Raw genomic sequence first — 26,222 nt, 5'->3', positions numbered from 1 at the left:
CATATGAACACAGAAGGACAATCTTGGCACAAGAGAAGCGAGCACTCCGTAAAGCCAGAGCTGCAAATGCTGAAGCAATAGTGTCCACATTTCTCTGTTCAGTATGTGGCAGAACATTCCGTGCTAACATCGGTCTCATCAGCCATCTACGGACACACCGCTGATGGCCCATAATCCATAAGATGTCAAGGTCTTCATCAAAATCGATGGACGAACAACATATATTCTAGAACATAATGGGTCCCAACTTCAGTGATTCAGAATGACATAGTGCTCTCTCATTCTAATCCAGTGGTTCTCAACCTTTTTAATGCCGCGACCCCAACAGGTCGTAAGTCGAGGACTAAACCGGTCGTAAGTTGAGGACTAAACCGTTCGTAAGTTGAGGACTAAACCGGTCGTAAATCGAGGACTACCCAACCGGTCGTAAGTCGAGGACTTTCCCTGCCCGGGAGCGCCGCGCATGCGTGGTTCCGCCCCCTGCGCTGGCCGAGGCGTAGCTGGCAAGCGGCAGAGACAGAGCAGGCCGACCACCAGCTGGCCCAGTCCAAGGGAGGTAAGACACCCGCCGGAAAAGGGGGAAAAAATGGCGGACAAAAAAAATGGCGGACAGCCTTGCTTGGCAACCCCCATGAAATGGTCGATCGACCCCAAATGGGGTCCCAACCCACAGGTTGAGAACCACTGTTCTAATCTATGTTGAAAACAGGCATAAAGCTAAAATACGGGCTGAAAACAGACATTAAGCTAAAAATGGACTGTTGTTTTTTTTATTCAAAACCCTTCTCCTTCCCCAGTTCCTATGTATTGGCGGAAGCAGTGCAGCAACCTAAATTTTGTGAAGCCAGCGCTTGAAATCAGGGGGACCTTGTCAGGGGACGCAGTAATTCGTTGTGTTTGTCCCGAGACTTATAATCGAAGGCTAACTCTAACACAGAGTTAGGCAAGGCAACTCCCCCCCCCCACGCCCCAAACTCTATGGTCTTTTCTACAGCGGTCTCCGAGTGTTAAGTATTTTAAGCGTCGCTCTGGTAGGCGAGAAGGTCAGTGGCAAAAACTACATGTTCCACGTTGCACTAAAGCACAATAAGGCGGGGCGGAAACTCATTTTTTTTCTCTAATTGGGTAATAGTCTGTGACGTTATTTAAATCAACCAATGAAATGGAAGAAAGTGACGGGAGAGGTGGGTTGAGCGGCCATTTCAAATGGAAGTGCGGATAACTCCAAGGAGAAGAATGGAGTTTTCCTTTGATTCCCTTCGGAGGTGAATTCGAATTTAGTCGCGAGGTTGGGGGGTTACATTTCGGGCTGTATGCAAGCGAGACAAGCGGTGCCGCAGCGAAACTTTGCCCAGCTCAGACAAGAAAACCGGACTAGGTGCGCATCCTCCGAGGAGTGTCCATTTTATTCGTGAACGGTCGACGAAGGGTTTTGTAGGGGTAGCTGGTCTGGTGGTGAGGACGCACGTAAAGCCTGGGGGGTGGTTGGGCGGGATATGGAATATAAAAGTGGCAGAGGGCAGTTTATTAGAGCAGGGATCTTTAGTCACCTCCCCGCAAAAGGCGATGGGATTTGTCTAGTTTTATTTATTTATTCAATTTATAAGGCACCTGATCGCAAGAGATACTATAAAGAACAAACAGTTTCTTTCGAGGGAAAGACTTTTTGCTGTTTTGACCCATGCAAAATTTATTCTGCTGTATATTGTTCAACATGTTGTATTGCTTCAACCTAAAAAGATTCTAAATCAGGGTTTTCCAACCTTGGTAACTTTAGGATGGGTAGGCAACCTTGGCTCTTTTATGACTCGTGGACTTCAACTCCCAGAATTCTTGAGCCAGCCATGCTGGCTCAGGAATTCTGGGAGTTGAAGTCCACGAGTCATAAAAGAGCCAAGGTTGCCTACCCCTGCTTTAAGATGTGTGAACTTCAACTCCTAGATTCCCATCCTGGGTGAGGAATTCTGGGAGTTGAAGTTCCTACGTTTTAAAGTTGCCTAGGTTGAAAAATAGTGTTTTAAATCTAAAGGGTGTGCTATCTAACAGAACACGAAGTTTTATTGGCTTGAAAGTAAGTTCTTAAGATGATCCTTTAGATCTTAATTATAAAAATGCAAGTAGAGCATCCAAAAAGCTGAAGGGCTTCAGATGTGAAAGTAGATCTTGCTTTCCTGATGGTTTTATAGCCAAACCAAATGACCGGACTTTCTTGAACTGTGCATATGCATTAGTTCTCAAATGCTATAATCTCACATTTTTCAATGAAACTAGAGAAGAGAAAGGAATTTAGCTAGGAAATAGACAATTTATTGCAGGAAGACTCTTCCTCCACTGTTGTTCAAATAGAACATAGATGGAAAGCAATGAAAAAAGTTAACTTGAAAATATTATTCCATAATCTAAAAGCTAAGCAAGGATACATCTTAAATGTTATGAAGCCAAATTGTGATCAGCTTTACTATCTTTGCTTAATATGGTATTAAAGGATTGTACTGTTATTAAAGGAGTGACCTGTAACCTTTCACTATACTTTGCTCTCTGAAAATGCTTTTAAATTTGTAGCACAAATTGAATTGCCTAATCAGGTTTACTGATATATAAAGATATCCTAATATTACACTGTTGTAACATATTTGAAATCTCCAGTTTCCATGGCAGCAGCTGCCCAGATTTTTTAAAAATAAATTGCTTTATATGAGGCTAGAATTCCCATTATAACATTTGCTGCAAAAATTCTTAGTGGGAGTAAGCACAGAAAAATTCTTTGGTGTAAAAATTCAGATCTTAAAAACAAACTCTACTCTGTCTTATACAAAGCTTCAAGTTCTTAAAATGTGTTCTAATTTATCTGTAAAATGCAGAAAAAGGAATACTTATTCATTTGGGCTTCCTATCAAAACCAGGATATTTGCTGTAGTATACTTCTGCTGTCATATTAGATTAAACAGTAGAAATAAATAGGATGATGGATGTACATTTGATGGATGTAAATGCTAAACAGAAGAAGAACCAAGCTTCAATCAATTAGGCCATTAATAATATGTTAGGAATATTTAAACTTTCTTATAGTGCAAGAGAGAAATGTGTTGGTATTATAACAGCTCATTGACCATTTTTATCATTGCTGCTCAATTTTTGGCAAAACAATGTGATAGTTTGAATTATTTAATATCTAACATGAGATGTGAAACTGTTTTGCAGTGACACTATGGAAGACAGAAAAACATTGGATTCAGAAAGTAAAACAACAGAAGTTACTTCTACTTCTACTGGTAGGTGTTAAAAAAATATGTCATAAAGTGTTTTCGTAATTATTCTGTTGTGACTTTTACATAAAGGTCCCAAAACCAATCTAAGTCCACTTGAAGGTAAGAGAAATAGTTTGAGAGATCCATGACAGGGTAGTTTCCTCCAGCTTGTCCTTTTCTGTGCCCAAGACATCTCACTACATCTATTCTTGATCAGCCTGCAAATTCTTGGTAGTCCTTCACTTACAACAGTTCATTTAGTGACCGTTTGAAGCTACAATGGCACTGAAAAAAGTGACTTATGACCATTTTTCCCACTTATGAACATTGCAGCATCCCCATGGTCATGTGATCAAAATTCAGGTGCTTGGCAACTAACTCACATTTATGACGGTTGCAGTGTCCTGGGGTCATGTGATCAACTTTTGCAACCTTATGACAAGCAAAGTCAATGAGGAAGCCAGATTCACTTTACAACCGTGTTATTAATTTAACAACTGCAGTGATTCACTTAAGAAATGTGGCAAGAAAAGTCATAAAATGGGGGTAAACTCACTTAACAAATTTCTCACTTAGCAACATAAATTTTGGGCTCAGTTGTGGTCGTAAGTTGAGGGCTACCTGTATAGTGTTTAAAATCCCTAATGAAAATAACCAAAGGTAATTTTATTTATCTTATGATTACATTTGCTTACTGTTAATGCTAATGTTTTAATTGAGCCATTTGCTATATGTCAGTGATGGCGAACCTTTTAGAGACTGAGTGCCCAAAAACTGGCCTCGCCCCAGCTCCACACCCCCCACCTGCCCCCGCTCTGCCCCCCATCCCCCACCCCGCCTACCCACAGGACCACTCACTGCCTCCAGGGCCCGCCGCAGATCGCCCAGGCAGCCCAGCAGCCCTATGGCAGCCACACCCTCTGCCTGCGCCCCGCAGCATCAACTGTGCGTGATGGGGCGTGAGGGCAGAGTCTTGTCTATGCTGCCTGGCTGCCATGTCCTTGGCTGCGCTGCTCCGTGTGGGCCATGCTTGGGCGTGACTCTCCTTCAGGGGGGCTGCTGGAGACGAGGGGGTCGCGGGGGGAGGCAAGGCTGTGGCAACGGCACGTGTGCCCACAGAGAGAGCTCTGAGTGCCGCCTCTGGCACCCGTGCCATAGGTTCGCCACCACTGCTATATGTACAGACACTTCCTTCTTGCCTTGAAACTTTAGGATATAAATTCAAAAGAAGCTGACTTGCTAGCAAATACCTTTTTTATTATAAATTCCATTAACGTAGCTTTCACACCAATTACTAATTATAAATAAAAAAACACTATTTTTAAAATAAACATTGGAATACTTCTTACAGATTGATTGGAGAGAATGGCTCAGCTAGAACAGATGTCTTTTTTTGCTTTTCCTTTTTTTAAAATGTTCATACTACATTTAATATTGTCATTGAATTGCCTCTTTTTGGCATATACTGTTATAGCACGATATGCTACTACATCAAAAAAGGATTCCTAAGCATTTTACAAAATGATTTTGGAGCTAATTTATACATTGAACAGATTATAGAAGGAATTACCTTTTCAGATATCAATTTTGAATCATAGGATTAAATTTGTACAGTGTTTTGTTTAAAAATACATAAAGAGCAAAATTATTGTTACAGAAAACGTCAGCAAAGGAAAACCCCTCATCTATATGGTAAATCCTTGATTCAGTGGGTAATAGGGAAATGTTTGTTAAATTGAGGCTTTAGTCCAGTGGTGGCGAACCTGTGGCATGTGTGCCAGAGGTGGCACTCGGAGCCCTCTCTGTGGGCACACGTGCCATTGCCCCAGCCTCGCTTCCCCCCACGACCCCCTCCTGACCAGCAGCCCCCCTGAGGAGTCGCCACTGAGAGTGGCCCACACGGAGCAGTGCAGCCAAGACGTGGCAGCCAGGCAGTGTAAACAAGACTCTGCACTCACGCCCCATCGTGCACAGTTGATGCTGCGGGGCGCGGGCAGAGGGCGTGGCTGCCATGGTGCTGCTGGGCTGCCTGGGAGATCTGTAGCGGGCCCTGGAGGCGGTGAGTGGCCCTGCGGGCAGGCAGGGTGGGGGACTGTGGGGGTGGAGCAGGAGCAGGGCAGNGGTTTACCAGGGTTGCCAGACATATGAACACAGAAGGACAATCTTGGCACAAGAGAAGCGAGCACTCCGTAAAGCCAGAGCTGCAAATGCTGAAGCAATAGTGTCCACATTTCTCTGTTCAGTATGTGGCAGAACATTCCGTGCTAACATCGGTCTCATCAGCCATCTACGGACACACCGTTGATGGCCCATAATCCATGAGATGTCAAGGTCTTCATCAAAATCGATGGACGAACAACATATATTCTAGAACATAATGTGTCCCAACTTCAGTGATTCAGAATGACATAGTGCTCTCTCATTCTAATCCAGTGGTTCTCAACCTTTTTAATGCCGCGACCCCAACAGGTCGTAAGTCGAGGACTAAACCGGTCGTAAGCTGATGACTAAACCGGTCGTAAGTTGAGGACTAAACCGGTCGTAAATCGAGGACTACCCAACCGGTCGTAAGTCGAGGACTTTCCCTGCCCAGGAACGCCGCGCATGCGTGGTTCCGCCCCCTGCGCCGGCCGAGGCGTAGCTGGCAAGCGGCAGAGACAGAGCAGGCCGACCACCAGCTGGCCCAGTCCAAGGGAGGTAAGGCACCCGCCGGAAAAGGGGGAAAAAATGCCAGACAAAAAAAATGGCGGACAGCCTTGCTTGGCAACCCCCATGAAATGGTCAATCGACCCCAAATGGGGTCCCGACCCACAGGTTGAGAACCACTGTTCTAATCTATGTTGAAAACAGGCATAAAGATAAAATACGGGCTGAAAACAGACATTAAGCTAAAAATGGACTGTTTTTTTTTTTATTCAAAACCCTCCTCCTTCCCCAGTTCCTATGTATTGGCGGAAGCAGTGCAGCAACCTAAATTTTGTGAAGCCAGCGCTTGAAATCAGGGGGACCTTGTCAGGGGACGCAGTAATTCGTTGTGTTTGTCCCGAGGCTTATAATCGAAGGCTAACTCTAACACAGAGTTAGGCAAGGCAACTCCCCCCCCCCCCACGCCCCAAACTCTATGGTCTTTTCTACAGCGGTCTCCGAGTGTTAAGTATTTTAAGCGTCGCTCTGGTAGGCGAGAAGGTCAGTGGCAAAAACTACATGTTCCACGTTGCACTAAAGCAGAATAAGGCGGGGCGGAAACTCATTTTTTTTTTCTCTAATTGGGTAATAGTCTGTGACGTTATTTAAATCAACCAATGAAATGGAAGAAAGTGACGGGAGAGGTGGGTTGAGCGGCCATTTCAAATGGAAGTGCGGATAACTCCAAGGAGAAGAATGGAGTTTTCCTTTGATTCCCTTCGGAGGTGAATTCGAATTTAGTCGCGAGGTTGGGGGTTACATTTCGGGCTGTATGCAAGCGACAAGCGGTGCCGTAGCGAAACCTTGCCCAGCTCAGACAAGAAAACCGGACTAGGTGCGCATCCTCCGAGGAGTGTCCATTTTATTCGTGAACGGTCGACGAAGGGCTTTGTACGGGTAGCTGGTCTGGTGGTGGAGGGCGCACGTAAAGCCTGGGGGGTGGTTGGGCGGGATATGGAATATAAAAGTGGCAGAGGGCAGTTTATTAGAGCAGGAAACGTAATGGGATCTTTAGTCACCTCCCCGCAAAAGGCGATGGAATTTGTCTAGTTTTATTTATTTATTCAATTTATAAGGCACCTGATCGCAAGAGACACTATAGTTATGAAGAACAAACCGATTCTTTCGAGGGAAAGACTTTTTGCTGTTTTGACCCCTGCAAAATTTATTCTGTATATTGCTCAACGTGTTGTATTGCTTCAACCTAAAAAGGTTCTAAATCAGGGTTTCCCAACCTTGGTAACTTTAGGATGTGTGAACTTCAACTCCTAGATTCCCATCCTGGGTGAGGAATTCTGGGAGTTGAAGTTTCTACGTTTTAAAGTTGCCTAGGTTGAAAAATAGTGTTTTGAATCTAAAGGGTGTGCTATCTAACAGAACACGAAGTTTTATTGGCTTGACAGTAAGTTCTTAAGATGATCCTTTAGATCTTAATTATAAAAATGCAAGCAGAGTATCCAAAAAGCTGAAGGGCTTCAGATGAAAGTAGATCTTGCTTTCCTGATGGTTTTATAGCCAAACCAAATGACAGGACTTTCTTGAACTGTGCATATGCATTAGTTCTCAAATGCTATAATCTCACATTTTTCAATGAAACTAGAGAAGAGAAAGGAATTTAGCTAGGAAATAGACAATTTATTGCAGGAAGACTCTTCCTCCACTGTTGTTCAAATAGAACATAGATGGAAAGCAATGAAAAAAACTAACTTGAAAATATTATTCCATATCTAAAAGCTAAGCAAGGATACATCTTAAATGTTATGAAGCCAAATTGTGATCAGCTTTACTATCTTTGCTTAATATGGTATTAAAGGATTGTACTGTTATTAAAGGAGTGACCTGTAACCTTTCACTATACTTTGCTCTCTGGAAATGCTTTTAAATTTGTAGCACAAATTGAATTGCCTAATCAGGTTTACTGATATATAAAGCTATCCTAATATTACACTGTTGTAACATATTTGAAATCTCCAGTTTCCATGGCAGCAGCTGCCCAGATTTTTTAAAAATAAATTGCTTTATATGAGGCTAGAATTCCCATTATAATATTTGCTGCAAAAATTCTTAGTGGGAGTAAGCACAGAAAAATTCTTTGGTGTAAAAATTCAGATCTTAAAAACAAACTCGACTCTGTCTTATACAAAGCTTCAAGTTCTTAAAATGTGTTCTAATTTATCTGTAAAATGCAGAAAAAGGAATACTTATTCATTTGGGCTTCCTATCAAAACCAGGATATTTGCTGTAGTATACCTCTCCTGTCATATTAGATTAAACAGTAGAAATAAATAGGATGATGGATGTACATATGATGGATGTAAATGCTAAACAGAAGAAGAACCAAGCTTCAATCAATTAGGCCATTAATAATATGTTTGGAATATTTAAACTTTCTTATAGTGCAAGAGAGAAATGTGTTGGTATTATAACAGCTCATTGACCATTTTTATCATTGCTGCTCAATTTTTGGCAAAACAATGTGATAGTTTGAATTATTTAATATCTAACATGAGATGTGAAACTGTTTTGCAGTGACACTATGGAAGACAGAAAAACATTGGATTCAGAAAGTAAAACAACAGAAGTTACTTCTACTTCTACTGGTAGGTGTTAAAACAATATGTCATAAAGTGTTTTCGTAATTATTCTGTTGTGACTTTTACATAAAGATCCCAAAACCAATCTAAGTCCACTTGAAGGTAAGAGAAATAGTTTGAGAGATCCATGACAGGGTTGTTTCCTCCAGCTTGTCCTTTTCTGTACCCAGGACATCCCACTACATCTATTCTTGATCAGCCTGCAAATTCTTGGTAGTCCTTCAATTACAACAGTTCATTTAGTGACCGTTTGAAGCTACAACAGCACTGAAAAAAGTGACTTATGACCATTTTTCCCACTTATGAACATTGCAGCATCCCCATGGTCATGTGATCAAAATTCAGGTGCTTGGCAACTGACTCACATTTATGACGGTTGCAGTGTCCTGGGGTCATGTGATCACCTTTTGCAACCTTATGACAAGCAAAGTCAATGAGGAAGCCAGATTCACTTTACAACCGTGTCATTAATTTAACAACTGCAGTGATTCACTTAAGAAATGTGGCAAGAAAAGTCATAAAATGGGGGTAAACTCACTTAACAAATTTCTCACTTAGCAAAATAAATTTTGGGCTCAATTGTGGTCGTAAATTGAGGACTACCTGTATAGTGTTTAAAATCCCTAATGAAAATAACCAAAGATAATTTTATTTATCTTATGATTACATTTGCTTATTGTTAATGCTAATGTTTTAATTGAGCCATTTGCTATATGTACAGACACTTCCTTCTTGCCTTGAAACTTTAGGATATAAATTCAAAAGAAGCTGACTTCTAGCAAATACCTTTTTTATTATAAATTCTATTAATGTAGCTTTCACACCAATTACTAATTATAAATAAAAAAACAATATTTTTAAAATAAACATTGGAATACTTCTTACAGATTGATTGGAGAGAATGGCTCAGCTAGAACAGATGTCTTTTTTTGCTTTTCGTTTTTTTAAAATGTTCATACAACATTTAATATTGTCATTGAATTGCCTCTGTTATAGCACGATATGTTACTGCATCAAAAAAGGATTCCTAAGCATTTTACAAAATGATTTTGGAGCTAATTTATACATTGAACAGATTATAGAAGGAATTACCTTTTCAGATATCAATTTTGAATCATAGGATTAAATTTGTACAGTGTTTTGTTTAAAAATACATAAAGAGCAAAATTATTGTTACAGAGAACGTCAGCAAAGGAAAACCCCTCATCTATATGGTAAATCCTTGATTCAGTGGGTAATAGGGAAATGTTTGTTAAATTGAGGCTTTAGTCCAGTGGTGGCGAACCTATGGCACGTGTGCCAGAGGTGGCACTCGGAGCCCTCTCTGTGGGCACAAGTGCCATTGCCCCAGCCTCGCTTCCCCCAACGACCCCCTCCTGACCAGCAGCCCCCCTGAGGAGTCACCCCTGAGAGTGGCCCACACGGAGCAGTGCAGCCAAGACATGGCAGCCAGGCAGTGTAAACAAGACTCTGCACTCACGCCCCATCGTGCACAGTTGATGCTGCGGGGCGCGGGCAGAGGGCGTGGCTGCCATGGTGCTGCTGGGCTGCCTGGGAGATCTGTAGCGGGCCCTGGAGGCGGTGAGTGGCCCTGCGGGCAGGCAGGGTGGGGGACTGTGGGGGTGGAGCAGGAGCAGGGCAGNGAAACACAGCTGGTAATATTTGGTTTTAATTCGGCTTTTATCGGGGTTTATTTTTTGTATTTCTGTATTTTTGTATTTTGTATTTTTTGTATTTTGTGTATACTATTTGTTTTTAATATGCTGTGAACCGCCCTGAGTCCTATGGGAGAAGGGCGGTATACAAATTAAATTATCTATCTATCTATCTATCTATCTATCTCTAAAAGGTTCGCCATCACTGCTTTAGTCTAACAATTGATAAGGGAAAGCTGATGAGTACAATAAGCATTAAATATGTCATCTTCTCCAACCCCTTAGCAGCTCCTTGTGAAGCATATGCCACCAATTCCAAATCTTTTCTGCCCCGATCTCTCCTCAGTCGCTACTCTTGATGTATTGCTATATGACTTTCAGAGTAACTCCAAGTGAGTTGGGCATTCATCGGATTAATATGAATAAATAAATCTTTCAACCCTCTGAATATCTGTTAAGCAGAGTCAATCCATTAAATTGAAAGTTCATTAAAACAATGCCTATTTTAGCTACATGGTACAATAATTTGAAGGTTTACAGCAGGGGTCCCCAATCCCTGGTCTGTGGACTGGTACCAGGCCGTGGCATGCCAGCAACCGGTCCACACAAACAAAGCCCCATCGTGGGATGCAGACAATACACAAAACCATGCACCCTTCAGTCTGTAGAAAAACCTCTCTCCGCGGAACCGGTCCCTGGTGCCCAAAAGGTTGGGGACCTCTGATTTACGGAATAATAATTTGGTTCCTATAGAAAAAAGTGAATCCCAGATGTATGTTTATTAAATTTATATGCCACCCATATCACCAATAAGGCAACTCCAATAAAGGTTATAAGTGTTATAATAGCAATCTATGATGTTCTATTGTAATTTCAGATATTTACCTCCTGACTGAAGAAAAATTTGATTTTGACCTTTCACTGTCTCCCACAAGGTAATATTAGTTTCAAAATCAAGATGCGTTAAGAGCAGAGAATAAAGTGTGCAGGTATCTGACTTAATTTCTCTCTGTCATAGCGAAAATGAAGATGAAGTTTTTGTTGGACCAGTGGGACATAAAGAAAAATGTATTGCTGTGCGCCTTGAATCCCATGAAGAGAGTCAAAAGAAAATTCAATCTCTGACATATGATCCAACCTGGAGCCCTCCTGCAGGAGATAAATTTGTGGAAATATTTAAAGAAGCGCACTTGCTAGCTTTCCAGCTTAAAAGTGGAAACAAAACAGAAAAAAATAACACTATTCATCTGAGGGGGGAAAAGACAGAGGGCGTTGACAAGTTTGTGAAAGAATCAAAGTCAAAACTGAAAATCCTTGAAAAAGAAATAGTGACAGATAAAACACCAACAACCACTAGAAGAGAGACATACTGTATATGGGAAAGCCCGAGCAGTCAACTGCTGCCTTCACTTCAGAAGCGTTTAGGGCAACCTGTTACAATAAGGGAGGGTCCACGTTCTCCCCGAGTGTCTCTGAACACACCAAGTCCTGCTAAAACAAATAAGCTACCTAAAATGCACACTGTATCCTCAGCCCATGCAAAGAATGACACAAACCTTAAAACAAGAAGCAAATTTCAGACTGTAAAAACATCACCTGCACTTAGGAATAACAGCTACGTAGCAGCAGGCGAGGTAAAGATTTTTTACATTATATCTAGGCTTTAAGTTGTGTCACAATATTAGAATCTAATTCTAATTAGAATATAATTTTCTGTTCCATTTGTATTTAAATCTATGGGTTCGTTAATATGTCTGCTTCTGTTTTTGAGAAAGCACGCAACTCTTTCTCCTGATTTTTAAGGTTATTGTTTGAACCTAAAATATCTCCATATTTCTGTGGTTGGTCAGAATGTGAGGTTAAAGTGATGGGTATTGCTAGACATAGTTTGAGGCTGGTGTGTAATTTATTGCTTATTGAAATGCTTAATGGTGTTACTGCAAAAATGCATTTAGCCTGACATTTGAAATGGAAGCTTAACTTGGAGATTGGGTGGGGGGAGGAAGCAAAACATTATAGATGCCAAGGAAGAGAGACAGAGGCTTTTTAAGATGGTTTATCAGCTGCTCCCACAAATTTCTTGAAATGTAGTTAGTTCTGCTTTAATCTAAACCAGTGGTTCTCAACCTTTTTAATGCTGCGGCCCCAACCGGTCGTAAGTCGAGGACTAAACCGGTCGTAAGTCGAGGACTAAACTGGTCGTAAGTCGAGGACTTTCCCTGCCCGGGAGCGCCGCGCATGCGTGGTTCCGCCCCCTGCGCCGGCCGAGGCGTAGCTGGCAAGCGGCAGAGATGGAGCAGGCCCAGCCCAAGGGAGGTAAGGCACCCGCTGGAAAAGGGGGAAAAAATGGCGGACAAAAAAAATGGTGGACAGCCTTGCTTGGCGACCCCCATGAAATGGTCGATCGACCCCAAATGGGGTCCCGACCCACAGGTTGAGAACCACTGATCTAAACAGACCTTAAAAGGTTCTAGTTCAGATTTTCCCAAACCTTTTTTTTTGTGCCTGATTATGGTACATGAATATGACCTGGTATGAGTGGGGCAGCAGCAGAAAGGAGCTATGTCTTCATAAGAAGAGATAATGCAAAGCAGAAGATCTGCCTTTTTCAATTCAAAGTCATCCCAAAGGTTGACCAGGTCACACCATTATGTTCATCAAGTTATGACTGAAATGTATCTTTGAATTCATGCTGGTTCAATACAGTCTACATTTTCAACTGTATTTCAGACAGTTGTATACATAGGGGAGTAGGGAGAGCATAAATGAATTGGATTTCATAATATTGGAATGTTTACAGTAGTAGCCAAAATTGTGGAAACCTTTTGGGAAAAGTGTATTTTTGAGGTTTGATGGCTAATAACACCACTTTTTTGGGAGTAGTACCATAAAATTATATATCAATGGAAAGATAATTTTTTTTGTGCTTTTTCATTTAGTGAGCTTGTAAAACGTAATAAAATTAAAGTAATGGTGCAAAGAGTTGACCGGTTGCCCAGAAAGCGATGTAAAACAGTATTATTAAGTGAACAAGGCTACAGTTATAAAGAAATTAGAAGAAAAAATTGGTGGAAACTTAACCAAAAGTGGCATTTCTACTGTACACTTTTCCCAAAAGGTTTCCACAATTTTGGCCACTACTGTAATATTTGCATTCTAATAACACCTCATCTGATCTCCTTAACTATTGGTCTGGGTATAGTTTGATGGCAGAACTATTCAAGACAGTTTTCATTTAATGGAAAGAATGTAAGATTTTGGTATATTTCTAATATTTGTTTTAAAAATATTTCAAATCCAAATCTTGCAGCCTAAACAAGGACAATTGCCCAGTTCTTCCAACATGATTTATTCAAATAGTATGGGATCATCTGAAGATTTGCTCTCTGACAAATCAAGTATAGCTTCAGATGCAGGAGAATTGTCATTTTCTACCAGCTCATCCATGCAAAGCAAGAGAACTCTTCCTACTCCCACCAAGGTGAATATTCTTTAATTAATCATTAATTGGATTTGGATGTTGAAATATCTGCCATTTCAATATTTTATCTGAAAGTACTTTTTATCATAATGTAAGCTGCTCAGAACCTCTGTATCAGTAAGATGGGGACATAAAAATTTAATTAAAAAATACATTTTAACTGGTGTGTCTTTGAAAGCTCTTTAGATTTTCTCCCATGCAATGAATCAACGTGGCAAAAAAAAAAAAAAAATACCCACTGATGCAGAAATGTAATTTGCAAAGTAGTAAAGTAGTACTGTGTAATTTGACCTCATTTCTTGTACTAAACAGAAGAAAATCCATATGCTATATATAATGCAGTGTTCACCAAACTTTCTGTGGACCCGGGGGGGGAGAAGACATGGTTTCGTGTCTGTGCCGCTTGCTTGGCCCGGTTCCCAATAGGCTGCAGCCCAGCAACAGACTGTGGACCAGGGTTTAGGGACCCCTGCTATAAGAGAGTGGAAGAGATGGGCATGTGCTAATAATTGAAATTATCCAGGTAGAGAGCTGCAATTTGATGAGGATAAAATTCAAAGCACAATGGTAAGACCAATATACCTGATTATATTTCTATGGCATACAGCCAAATCATTTATCATTGTCTTTACAGTTGGAAATGAAGACAAGACAACTGAAACCTCCTAATAATGTTCATATGCGAAGAAATACTTCATCTTCCTCCTCGTCCTCTATTTCCAGCATGAATTCAAGTTTGAATTCAAGTCTGTCAACTTCTCCTAAAAGAGGAAATGGTAATTACTCAATTGTCGTTTGATTCTAGTGCATAGTATGGAACTGGGAACTGTAACTTAATGAAAACATGTTCAAGTAATCAGACTTGGACACTGAGTGGGGAATGCAGGAGCCACAGCTATTCATACAAGACAAAATATGTGTTGAAGTATGACAGTGATGCTTCTCTTGAGTAAATTCTTCAACAGCATTTTAAAAATGAGAAATTTAACATCTGAAATTTAAATATGTTAAAACTGAGCGTAAATTTATCATAACACAAAAGACAAATATAATAAATCACTGCTCTATCTTCATCTGCATTGTGACTGAGTAAACCTCATTTGTTAGGATCAAATTAGTATCTATAAGAATGATACACATCTGAGGCTGAATTACTCATATGGTTTGATTGTATAGGTAATGTCTTAAAAATGATTTTTATGTTCATAGTAAAAAAAACCTAGGTTCGGATGCTATTTTAAGACACAAATAACCCTGGTGACCCAAATGGACGACACAGCAAGGAAGTATTCCTATTTTCTTACATGACTTCAGATACCTTTGTGATGGTAGTATCCTCCTGCACTGCTTAAGGAGGTTGGGTGAAGGATATTGGGGTACAGTAGCTCTAGTCCAGGGGTAGGCAACCTTGGCTCTTTTATGACTCGTGGACTTTAACTCCCAGAATTCCTGAGCCAGCCAAGCCTACCCCTGCTCTAGTCCAACCAGACTGATCACTTATAAAATATTATCTGTCCAAGGACTTATGGAATGCTTCAATCTATTTTTCCTTTCGTTCATGCATGCAGCATCATGACAAACATCTGTACTGAGCGGGGTGCAGTTTGCACCAGAAGCGCACAATATTATTTTTGTGATTTCATATACCAACATATGTTTATTGCCATCCAGAATATAAGGTCATTGTAGCAGGGACTGGTGCCTGTTTTTTTTAAAAAAAGGCTTTGGCTACAACAATGATAATGCAATCTGCTGTCTTCTTATTTCCTAGTCAAAACATGTGTTACAAAAGCTCCTGCAGACATCTCTAGGCGCTCTTCTGTAACAAGCAAGATTTCCATAGTTAAACCTATGAAAGGATTTTCAATGAATGCTGCCCACTCTGATGCATCTGGAAAACAACTCACACCCAGATGTGCTAAAGAAAATCCTGTGAATATACCCAAGTATAAAGCTACCCTGACATCTGAAAGTGCAAGCAGTAATCTGCGGAAAGGTTCAGATTCTAATCTTCAGAAATTACTACCGAAAAACACATTAGGAAATGCAAGTACAAGTTCAAGTCTTAAACTAAACTCTAAACCAGCAGCTCCAAACTTAAAGCGAGGTAAGGAAATTGTTCTTAATGCATTAAATTATGCTAACTTCTGGAGAGTGTTGATTCTGTGCTCAACGTGCTGTTGTATATGCTGGCCAAAAGGGATTAAAGGATTAAATTAAGCAGTTGAATACTTATGTGTCTAAGAAAATTAATATGCTTCAACTGTATTTTCTGCTTATATGTATTTTCAGAAAATGAAGCCACCAGAGTATTGCAATCAAACCCAGTATTATCTGGTAGCAATATTGAAAGGTATTTCTATATGATGATAGCTAATGATTTCCACTGCAATTGTTAATGTTCACTGAACTGTTCTGTAACATAGTTGATTAGAAACTGTGTTTTGGGTGTTGATAGAATCCAAATTGTTTAATTTCCTGTGAAAACTAACAAAGATGCTGTCAAGCTATCCTGCAGTGTTGTAATATCCATATACTTAGGTAAGTTCTGTTCTTGCAGAGAACTAGAAGCTTGTTAGAAACGTCAAATAATAAGAGGGCTAGGCAATTAGCAAGGCACAGTATAGCTTTAGGTTTGCCAGTTCAAATATTGCACTAAATAATTGTTAAGCTTAATTATCCATGGTTTGGGGGCAGTATCTGACTTGGAACCCTGTAAAATACAGGTAGTCCTTGCTGACCGACCACTTGTGCAGCAACCATTCAAACTTACAATGATGTTGAACAAGAGGTACTTAGGGCAGTCCTCATAGTTGTGGCCATCACAGCCTCTCCATGATTGTGATTTGGATACTCAGCAAATGGCTCGTGATGACAATGTCACAACGTCCCATGATTATGTGATCACTGCTTGCGACTTTCCTGCCAGTTTCTAACAAGCAAACAAGCCGGCAGGAGGTTGCAAATGGCAACCATGTGACCATGGGATACCATGACTGTATGGGATTTGCCCAACTGGAACTGCCAGAACTGCCGTCATAAGTTGGCAGGGTCCTTTGACACAATGCCTAGTAACTGCATTGCTTATTGTTGTAATTCCTGGTCCCAATTACCGTTAATAAACAAGGACTATCTGTATGTCTTTTGGAACCACTGTGATATGTTACCCTCCTAATATTTAAAATATCTTGAACATAACACGAAACGGCTACTAAAATAAGGACTCTTTTAGTTGTGAGTTTAGGTTTCTAAACTTCTCATGCTTTCTTAATCTTTGTAGCAATATTGCAGTTTCCACACCTGTCAAACAATTAGGAAGAACTGTATTAAAATCCTGCTCTGCTGTGAAGCCTTCTTTACGGACTCCAGACAGAAGGCATTCTACATTGCCCATGTCTGTTGGTCGATATACCTCAGGAATTCCAACACCGACTCCCAAAACAGTGCCCAGAAAAATGACATCTCCTAATAGTTTAGCTCTTCGTCACATCTCCAGTGTGTCTTCTAAAAAGACTATAGGAATGAGGTAAGTCTAGAAACAACCTCAACACTGTGGAGATTTCTGCCCTTTTTCTCCATTCCTGCAATTCCTGTTTATTAATATGCCCTTGGCTTATCACCGATTTCAGAAAATGCAAATTTTATTTATTATTATCAAATTTATACGCAGCCAGTTTGGTCTATTGATTAAGGCACCGGGCTAGAAAGTGGGAGATCATGAGTTCTAGTTCTGCCTTAGCTATAAAAGCCAATCTCTCTCTCAGCCCAGCTCACCTCACACAGGGTTGTTGTGGGGAAAATAGGACAAGAAAAATGTGTTGAGTATGTTTGTCATCTTGAGTTATTTGTAAAAAATAAAGGCAGGAAATAAGTTATAAAGTTGGTTATCTACCCGCAAAAGGGATTATGGCTCGAATTTTGAGTTGAATGTTGAGTGCAAGTTTAGCTATTCTTAGATAAGTTTAGCTATTCTTAGATAAAACTACAAGGTTTCTATATGGAATTCTCTGGCTCTGGAAAAGCATGAAATACACCCCAGAAAAGTGCAGGGTTTTCTATGACCCCATACTGGTATCCATCAGCTGAATGCATTGGAGTTATTCAGCTAATCAATCAATATACTGTGATTTATTACAATACAGACTTATGATTTACATATGATGTAACTATGTATTTGCCACAACAGTGTATTTCTGAGGGAAACTGTCAAGCTGTCTTTTTACTGTATTATTGTAATGGAAACCTGGATCCATGAGTTTTAAGGATTTCATCAAAGATACATTGCCTATTGAAACAAAAATCTTACAGTATCCTATTTATTTTAGTGTAAGTTTTAAAGACAGTCCATTTTTCGTGTAATTTTGTTTTCCTGCAGTATTGAGGTGAAGAAACAATTGCACGTACTGAGTAGAAATAAGTGAATTCTGCATAACAATGCTTTTTTTGCTGTTCCTGCCCAGTTCTAGGGGTTTGACTAAGAACAAGGCATGGATGTCTTCAAGCCCATCTTCAACAGAAGGAGACTTATCTCCACCACAAGTTATACCTATTGCACTTGCTTTTTCACCAGATAAACCTTTTATCGAAATAGCAGAAGACATTACTAAAAAAGGGAAAACAACAGAAGTAATACTAGCTAAGAAGGTAGGTTGGGTTTTATCTGCCACGTCAAAATACAAACCATGTATTACAGTAAAAATTAGTGCTGCAACTGCTGCTTGTGTTCAAAAGAATTTGAAAGATACTATCACCTCATATTGCACCTGTTATAGTCATATTTTACACTAGGAAGGTTCTTATGGTATTTCCATAATGCAGGATTTTGTTGGCCTTGCTTTTAAATGTGCTGTGCAGAGAGATGCATATCTCTTAAAAAGATTTTAAATGCAATTATTCCAAATGTTGGTTATATTAATAGTCCATCGGTGCCTCCTTTCAATACTTTGACACAAATATTCTTGTTAAGAACCAGTTTTTAGGAAAGGTGGGTGGGAAACTTATTTACACTGATGACTCATTAAGGGGAAAATTTGAATTAGATCACGCAAGCACTGAAATTAAAGGTTGGAGCAGCAGAATGTCAAAGATTTAGATATTGTATTTTGGGGACAAATGTTATGTAACCTGACATTCTGTATTTTTGAGAGTATGATATTGGAACCCTTAAAACACTTTTTTCTAGGACTTGTTGATAGAATTTGAAACAGTTAAAACACCAGTTGCCATGCAGGAGTATGAAAACAAACCTCTAATTGATCTTTTTAACACTCCTGAAATAACTAAAGCCCCTCCATTGAAACCTNTAAATTGATCTTTAAGCATTTTAATAGAAGTTTTTAAATTTATATCTGTTGGTCGTTGCAATAATAATTTTTCTTTAATCCCAATTTCTTTTTCCAAGTTTAGTCTATTCTGTATTTGGTTACGTTTATGTGCATTATTCATAGCAATTAAAATTCCCCTTAGATAGGCTTTTCCAGCATCCCAAACAATATTTATAGGGGTTCCTTTATTCAGGTTAAATTGAAAAAACTCTTCCATAGATTCCTTTAAAGCTTTAACTTTATCCTCAATCTGCTGTCTTCTTATTTCCTAGTCAAAACATGTGTTACAAAAGCTCCTGCAGACATCTCTAGGCGCTCTTCTGTAACAAGCAAGATTTCCATAGTTAAACCTATGAAAGGATTTTCAGTGAATGCTGCCCACTCTGATGCATCTGGAAAACAACTCACACCCAGATGTGCTAAAGGAAATCCTGTGAATATACCCAAGTATAAAGCTACCCTGACATCTGAAAGTGCAAGCAGTAATCTGCAGAAAGGTTCAGATTCTAATCTTCAGAAATTACTACCAAAAAACACATTAGGAAATGCAAGTACAAGTTCAAGTCTTAAACTAAACTCTAAACCAGCAGCTCCAAACTTAAAGCGAGGTAAGGAAATTGTTTTTAATGCATTAAATTATGCTAACTTCTGGAGAGTGTTGATTCTGTGCTCAACGTGCTGTTGTATATGCTGGCCAAAAGGGATTAAAGGGTTAAATTAAGCAGTTGAATACTTATGTGTCTAAGAAAATTAATATGCTTCAACTGTATTTTCTGCTTATATGTATTTTCAGAAAATGAAGCCACCAGAGTATTGCAATCAAACCCAGTATTATCTGGTAGCAATATTGAAAGGTATTTCTATATGATGATAGCTAATGATTTCCATTGCAATTGTTAATGTTCACTGAACTGTTCCGTAATATAGTTGATTAGAAACTGTGTTTTGGGTGTTGATAGAATCCAAATTGTTTCATTTCCTGTGAAAACTAACAAAGACCCTGTCAAACTATCCTGCGGTGTTGTAATATCCATATACTTAGGTAAGTTCTGTTCTTGCAATTTGCAGAGAACTACAAGCTTGTTAGAAACTTCAAATAATAAGAGGGCTAGGCAACTAGCAAGGCACAGTATAGCTTTAGGTTTGCCAGTTCAAATATTGCACTAAATAATTGTTAAGCTTAATTATCCATGGTTTGGGGGCAGTATCTGACTTGGAACCCTGTAAAATACAGGTAGTCCTTGCTGACCCGACCACTTGTGCAGCAACCATTCAAACTTACAATGATGTTGAACAAGAGGTACTTGGGGCAGTCCTCATAGTTGTGGCCATCACAGCCTCTCCATGATTGCGATTTGGATACTCAGCAAATGGCTCATGATGACAATGTCACAACGTCCCATGATTATGGGATCACTACTTGCGACTTTCCTGACAGTTTCTAACAAGCAAACAAGCCGGCAGGAGGTTGCAAATGGCAATCATGTGATCATGGGATACCATGACTGCATGGGATTTGCCCAACTGGAACTGCCAGAACTGCCGTCATAAGTTGGCAGGGTCCTTTGACATAATGCCTAATAACTGCATTGCTTATTGTTGTAATTCCTGGTCCCAATTACTGTTAATAAACAAGGACTATCTGTATGTCTTTTGGAACCACTGTGATATGTTACCCTCCTAATATTTAAAATATCTTGAACATAACACGAAACGGCTACTAAAATAAGGACTCTTTTAGTTGTGATTTTAGGTTTCTAAACTTCTCATGCTTTCTTAATCTTTGTAGCAATATTGCAGTTTCCACACCTGTCAAACAATTAGGAAGAACTGTATTAAAATCCTGTTCTGCTGTGAAGCCTTCTTTACGGACTCCAGATAGAAGGCATTCTACATTGCCCATGTCTGTTGGTCGATATACCTCAGGAATTCCAACACCGACTCCCAAAACAGTGCCCAGAAAAATGACATCTCCTAATAGTTTAGCTCTTCGTCACATCTCCAGTGTGTCTTCTAAAAAGACTATAGGAATGAGGTAAGTCTAGAAACAACCTCAACACTGTGGAGATTTCTGCCCTTTTTCTCCATTCCTGCAATTCCTGTTTATTAATATGCCCTTGGCTTATCACCGATTTCAGAAAATGCAAATTTTATTTATTATTTATTAATCAAATTTATACGCAGCCAGTTTGGTCTATTGATTAAGGCACCGGGCTAGAAAGTGGGAGATCATGAGTTCTAGTTCTGCCTTAGCTATAAAAGCCAATCTCTCTCTCAGCCCAGCTCACCTCACCTCACACAGGGTTGTTGTGGGGAAAATAGGACAAGAAAAATGTGTTGAGTATGTTTGTCATCTTGAGTTATTTATAAAAAATAAAGGCAGGAAATAAGTTATAAAGTTGGTTATCTACCCGCAAATGGGGATTATGGCTCGAATTTTGAATTGAATGTTGAGTGCAAGTTTAGCTATTCTTAGATAAGTTTAGCTATTCTTAGATAAAACTACAAGGTTTCTATATGGAATTCTCTGGCTCTGGAAAAGCATGAAATACACCCCAGAAAAGTGCAGGGTTTTCTATGACCCCATACTGGTATCCATCAGCTGAATGCATTGGAGTTATTCAGCTAATCAATCAATATACTGTGATTTATTACAATACAGACTTATGATTTACATATGATGTAACTATGTATTTGCCACAACAGTGTATTTCTGAGGGAAACTGTCAAGCTGTCTTTTTACTGTATTATTGTAATGGAAACCTGGATCCATGGGTTTTAAGGATTTCATCAAAGATACATTGCCTATTGAAACAAAAATCTTACAGTATCCTATTTATTTTAGTGTAAGTTTTAAAGACAGTCCATTTTTCGTGTAATTTTGTTTTCCTGCAGTATTGAGGTGAAGAAACAATTGCACGTACTGAGTAGAAATAAGTGAATTCTGCATAACAATGCTTTTTTTGCTGTTCCTGCCCAGTTCTAGGGGTTTGACTAAGAACAAGACATGGATGTCTTCAAGCCCATCTTCAACAGAAGGAGACTTATCTCCACCACAAGTTATACCTATTGCACTTGCGTTTTCACCAGATAAACCTTTTATCGAAATAGCAGAAGACATTACTAAAAAAGGGAAAACAACAGAAGTAATACTAGCTAAGAAGGTAGGTTGGGTTTTATCTGCCACGTCAAAATACAAACCATGTATTACAGTAAAAATTAGTGCTGCAACTGCTGCTTGTGTTCAAAAGAATTTGAAAGATACTATCACCTCATATTGCACCTGTTATAGTCATATTTTACACTAGGAAGGTTCTTATGGTATTTCCATAATGCAGGATTTTGTTGGCCTTGCTTTTAAATGTGCTGTGCAGAGAGATCCATATCTCTTAAAAAGATTTTAAATGCAATTATTCCAAATGTTGGTTATATTAATAGTCCATCGGTGCCTCCTTTCAATACTTTGACACAAATATTCTTGTTAAGAACCAGTTTTTAGGAAAGGTGGGTGGGAAACTTATTTACACTGATGACTCATTAAGGGGAAAATTTGAATTAGATCACGCAAGCACTGAAATTAAAGGTTGGAGCAGCAGAATGTCAAAGATTTAGATATTGTATTTTGGGAGGTGGGGACAAATGTTATGTAACCTGACATTCTGTATTTTTGAGAGTATGATATTGGAACCCTTAAAACACTTTTTTCTAGGACTTGTTGATAGAATTTGAAACAGTTAAAACACCAGTTGCCATGCAGGAGTATGAAAACAAACCTCTAATTGATCTTTTTAACACTCCTGAAATAACTAAAGCCCCTCCATTGAAACCTACAGGACAGGTAAGGTTATTTTTTATCTCATTGTTAATACTATTTGTATGTAAGTGTGGATTGATGATAAAAAGTTTAATTGCATATATTTTACATTTAGAGGCATTCAACTGTATCTTTGAAGCTTTGTGCAATAACTGATGTGATATATACTGCATGTAGTATTAGAAAATTTAACCTCAAAATTCTGCCAAAACTTGACATTCATAGGCTATTGCAAAATTAATATTTGAATTGGTTGTAATCAAAACTGCACTGTCAATGTAGATTTGCTAACAAATGAGGTTCTTTATATTTCCAAGAATGTAACAGTTGTGTTTAGTCAATGTTTTAATAATATATTTTTTACTTGTAGCTAATAGATCTGAACTCTCCTTTGATGAAACTAAGTCCGGAAGAAAATAAAGAAAATTCACCTCTTCTGAAATTCTGATTTTTATTTTTATTTTTAAACGGTTTTCAAACTGGAAAAAATTCTAGAGTTTAGCAACTAATGTTTCACTGGTCAGTAGTTTTAATACTGGAAAAAAGTTATGAAATTAAAATTGTGAACTTGAAATACTGATATATTGCTGCTAGGAAAAATAGAGAAGATATGGTTTTTCTATATTTTAAGCAATTTTGGTTGTAGCAAATATCTTTCCTGATAAAAATATTTGTTTTAAAATTGTGCAAAGTAAATTGTAGATGTCAAATACCGGTACTTGAAATAAAGTTAAGCATTTTAAATATTAATTACACTTTCTTAATTATTGCAAAATATTCAGTGTCTCTGAAGACAATCACAATTCAGTCTCTATAAGAATGGCAGATTTTTAAATGCAGAACTTCTATTTATGGTAAGAGAGAGTGTGTGTGTCTGACTTTTCCTTTATATTGAACAACCAAGTGTGCAAAAAAGAATGAGTTCTCCAAAATGTTATTAGCAGAGCTAATTTGAATAACTCAATAGAGAATTATATTCTGCCCCGAACTACCTTCCATATTTTTAAATCATATTCACCTTTCTGTCTCATTAAAAATTACAGTTAGTAGAACTAACTGTTGCTAATTGGATGTTGACACAAATCTTCCATTTCTAAGTGGCTTGTCAAGACAATTAGAAAAGTTATTTGTTATTTGTTAGAAAAGTTATTTGCCTCATGAATAATAAAAAAAGGTGCAAAAAAACAAAACCATTATCACATTATCTTATTGCAACAGCTCAGATGTAGGGGAAGTTTGTCCTCCAACATATAAAATAGAAATTGCATATTTTGTTTCATCAAAAAAAAAAAAAATTAGGTAGGCAATCTCTGCTTTGCTTGACCCATTTCTCTCTTCCTACCCTTCACAAGAGCAGAGAGATTGGACAAGAAGGAATTGCAAAACAACAAGCACACAATAGGAAATATACTGCTTGTTTGCCTAGTGTTACTTGTGGCTCTCAGCTCCAGAATCAGTGCATTCCTTTCAGTGTGTATTTTCAACTCACTCTCTTGTAATCCCTTCCTCTCCAAATTCTCGATTCTGCATGGTGGTGGTGGGGGGGACAGGGGAGGAACCACAGTTCAGATATAGGACATGTAGCTATTGTAATGGCAATTACATGATTGAGAGATACTGTAAAGATAGTAATGTGGGCATTGATCATGAAGTTTTTTCAGCATTGTGATACTTTTGGTCACTGAATTCTAGATTTTGCTATGGGTATTTATGAAATCATAATTAGCTACTGTAGTAAAATAAATTGTATTGATCAGTTGTAGAACTAAATGCTTGTCATTTCTGACAATTAAAAAGGTGTTATCTAAAACAGTTTTAGAAGCTTAATGCTTTCTCATCAGCATGTATGTTTGCCCTGTTACATGAATGAGCGGTTAGTGCTGAACTATTTATTTATTCAATTTATAGAAATTCGTCTCACATGCTTACTATGGACACAGTTAAAAGGAGTTACCGGTAAACAACTAAAATAAAAACTAAAGGTAACCCTTGCTTATTCATTCAGTGACCGTTTGAAGTTACAGTGGTGCTTGTCCAGTCATGTGATCAATTTGATCATTTGGTGCATTTTGACAGTTGCAGCATCATGTGATCACATGATCACCATTTGTGATCTTCGCAGCTGGTTTCTTACAAGCAAATCAAATGGGAAGCTCGCAGATCACAAGTTGCAGTTATATGATAACTTCATGGCCACAAGTGATTTGTTTGAAGATCTGCCATTTTAAGTTGGGTATGGTTGCATGGTTTTCTTCACATTATGACTACATTAGGGGTGTCAAACTGCCAACCCGCGGGCCGGTTGCATCATATGGAGGCCGCACCCACCCCCAGCTCTGGCAATGCAAAAAGTCACGATATGTCACAACATGTCACATGATGCGGCGAGTTTGACACCCGTGGACTACATTGTTAGAAGTTTAGGAGATGACAATCCCAATTCTGATCAGTAAGTCAAGACTACCTAATTAGAAAAAAAAATTGAAACTGTTTAATAATTTAATTTGCAAGACAGTACATTCCATACAATTGTTAACAAAATAACCAACTGACAGGTTGCATACCACCACTTGATCCCCAGGCCTGATGAAAAAAAAACGTCCTTAAAGCCTCCAAAAGTTCAAGACTCACTAGCCTAATCTCACAGAGAATTATGTACCAAAGGGCAAATGCTACAGCAAGAGGCTCTCCTAAGTGCTACCAGATGACATATCATAATTATAATCCGAAACTAGCAGCACGATTAAAATAAAGAAAAATGAACAGGGGCTATAAAACAGCATTTCTTTGTCCTGCATAATGGAAGAAACTGGAATACCCTCTGGAAAGTAGAAAAGCAATTTTGTCTCCACACCACTCGCTTGAAAACTGCCAGTATGCAATCCACCCGGAGTCACAGAGATGGTTGGCATAAAAATTTAATAAATAAAAATGTATTGCTCCTACTTTCAATTGTTACCTTGCTATAGGAAAGCCGCTGCCAAATGGGCACGTTCTTGTTTACACAGTAGAGGACAAGTTTAAAATAGGGACTCCTTCAGTTTTGCTTCTTTTCCTTCCTACCAAACATTCACTGTTTTCCTTAACTAGGCTGAAAGAGAAAAGTAGCTATCCAAGAAGATTGCAGAAGCTGCTCTGTTTAACCAGGTATTGAGTCCCATGGATCATCTGTGATCTTTACCCTGGCAGCTAAAAAGCCTATTCTCTCTTCCTTTATCAGCTGAATCTCTGAGCCAGAGGACTGTTATGCTGCTCTCCCACACCTGTCAGTGTTATCAGGGTAGCTGGCCCAGCAAAATAAGATTTCTCATTTCACTGCATGGCCTCCCAACACTCATTCATAGGAATATGTTAAAACATGTTGAGCCAGGAACTGACCTAGAAATGTGTTGGGCACAGTGGAAAAGACTAACAAGAAAGA

The 26,222-nt window shown here is 39.0% G+C and overlaps 1 protein-coding gene across 1 annotated transcript; it reads left to right on the top strand.

Moving 5' to 3' along the window:
* Positions 1-6,686: 6,686 nt before the first annotated feature.
* Positions 6,687-23,249, top strand: GTSE1 (G2 and S-phase expressed 1). Its single transcript, XM_015823756.1, has 17 exons — positions 6,687-6,768; positions 8,463-8,533; positions 11,060-11,117; positions 11,201-11,816; positions 13,493-13,663; positions 14,298-14,439; positions 15,435-15,770; positions 15,956-16,016; positions 16,944-17,189; positions 18,124-18,307; positions 18,846-18,969; positions 19,260-19,595; positions 19,781-19,841; positions 20,777-21,022; positions 21,968-22,151; positions 22,697-22,825; positions 23,172-23,249. Exons 2-17 carry the CDS (start codon positions 8,470-8,472, stop codon positions 23,247-23,249), a joined length of 3,036 nt encoding a protein of 1,011 aa, XP_015679242.1. The 5' UTR covers positions 6,687-6,768; positions 8,463-8,469.
* The last annotated feature ends 2,973 nt before the right edge of the window (positions 23,250-26,222 follow it).

The sequence above is a fragment of the Protobothrops mucrosquamatus genome, unplaced genomic scaffold (assembly GCF_001527695.2).
Source record: "Protobothrops mucrosquamatus isolate PMUCROS unplaced genomic scaffold, P.Mucros_1.0 scaffold1976, whole genome shotgun sequence".
Taxonomy (NCBI): domain Eukaryota; kingdom Metazoa; phylum Chordata; class Lepidosauria; order Squamata; family Viperidae; genus Protobothrops; species Protobothrops mucrosquamatus.
This window is presented reverse-complemented; position numbering and strand designations above follow the sequence as displayed.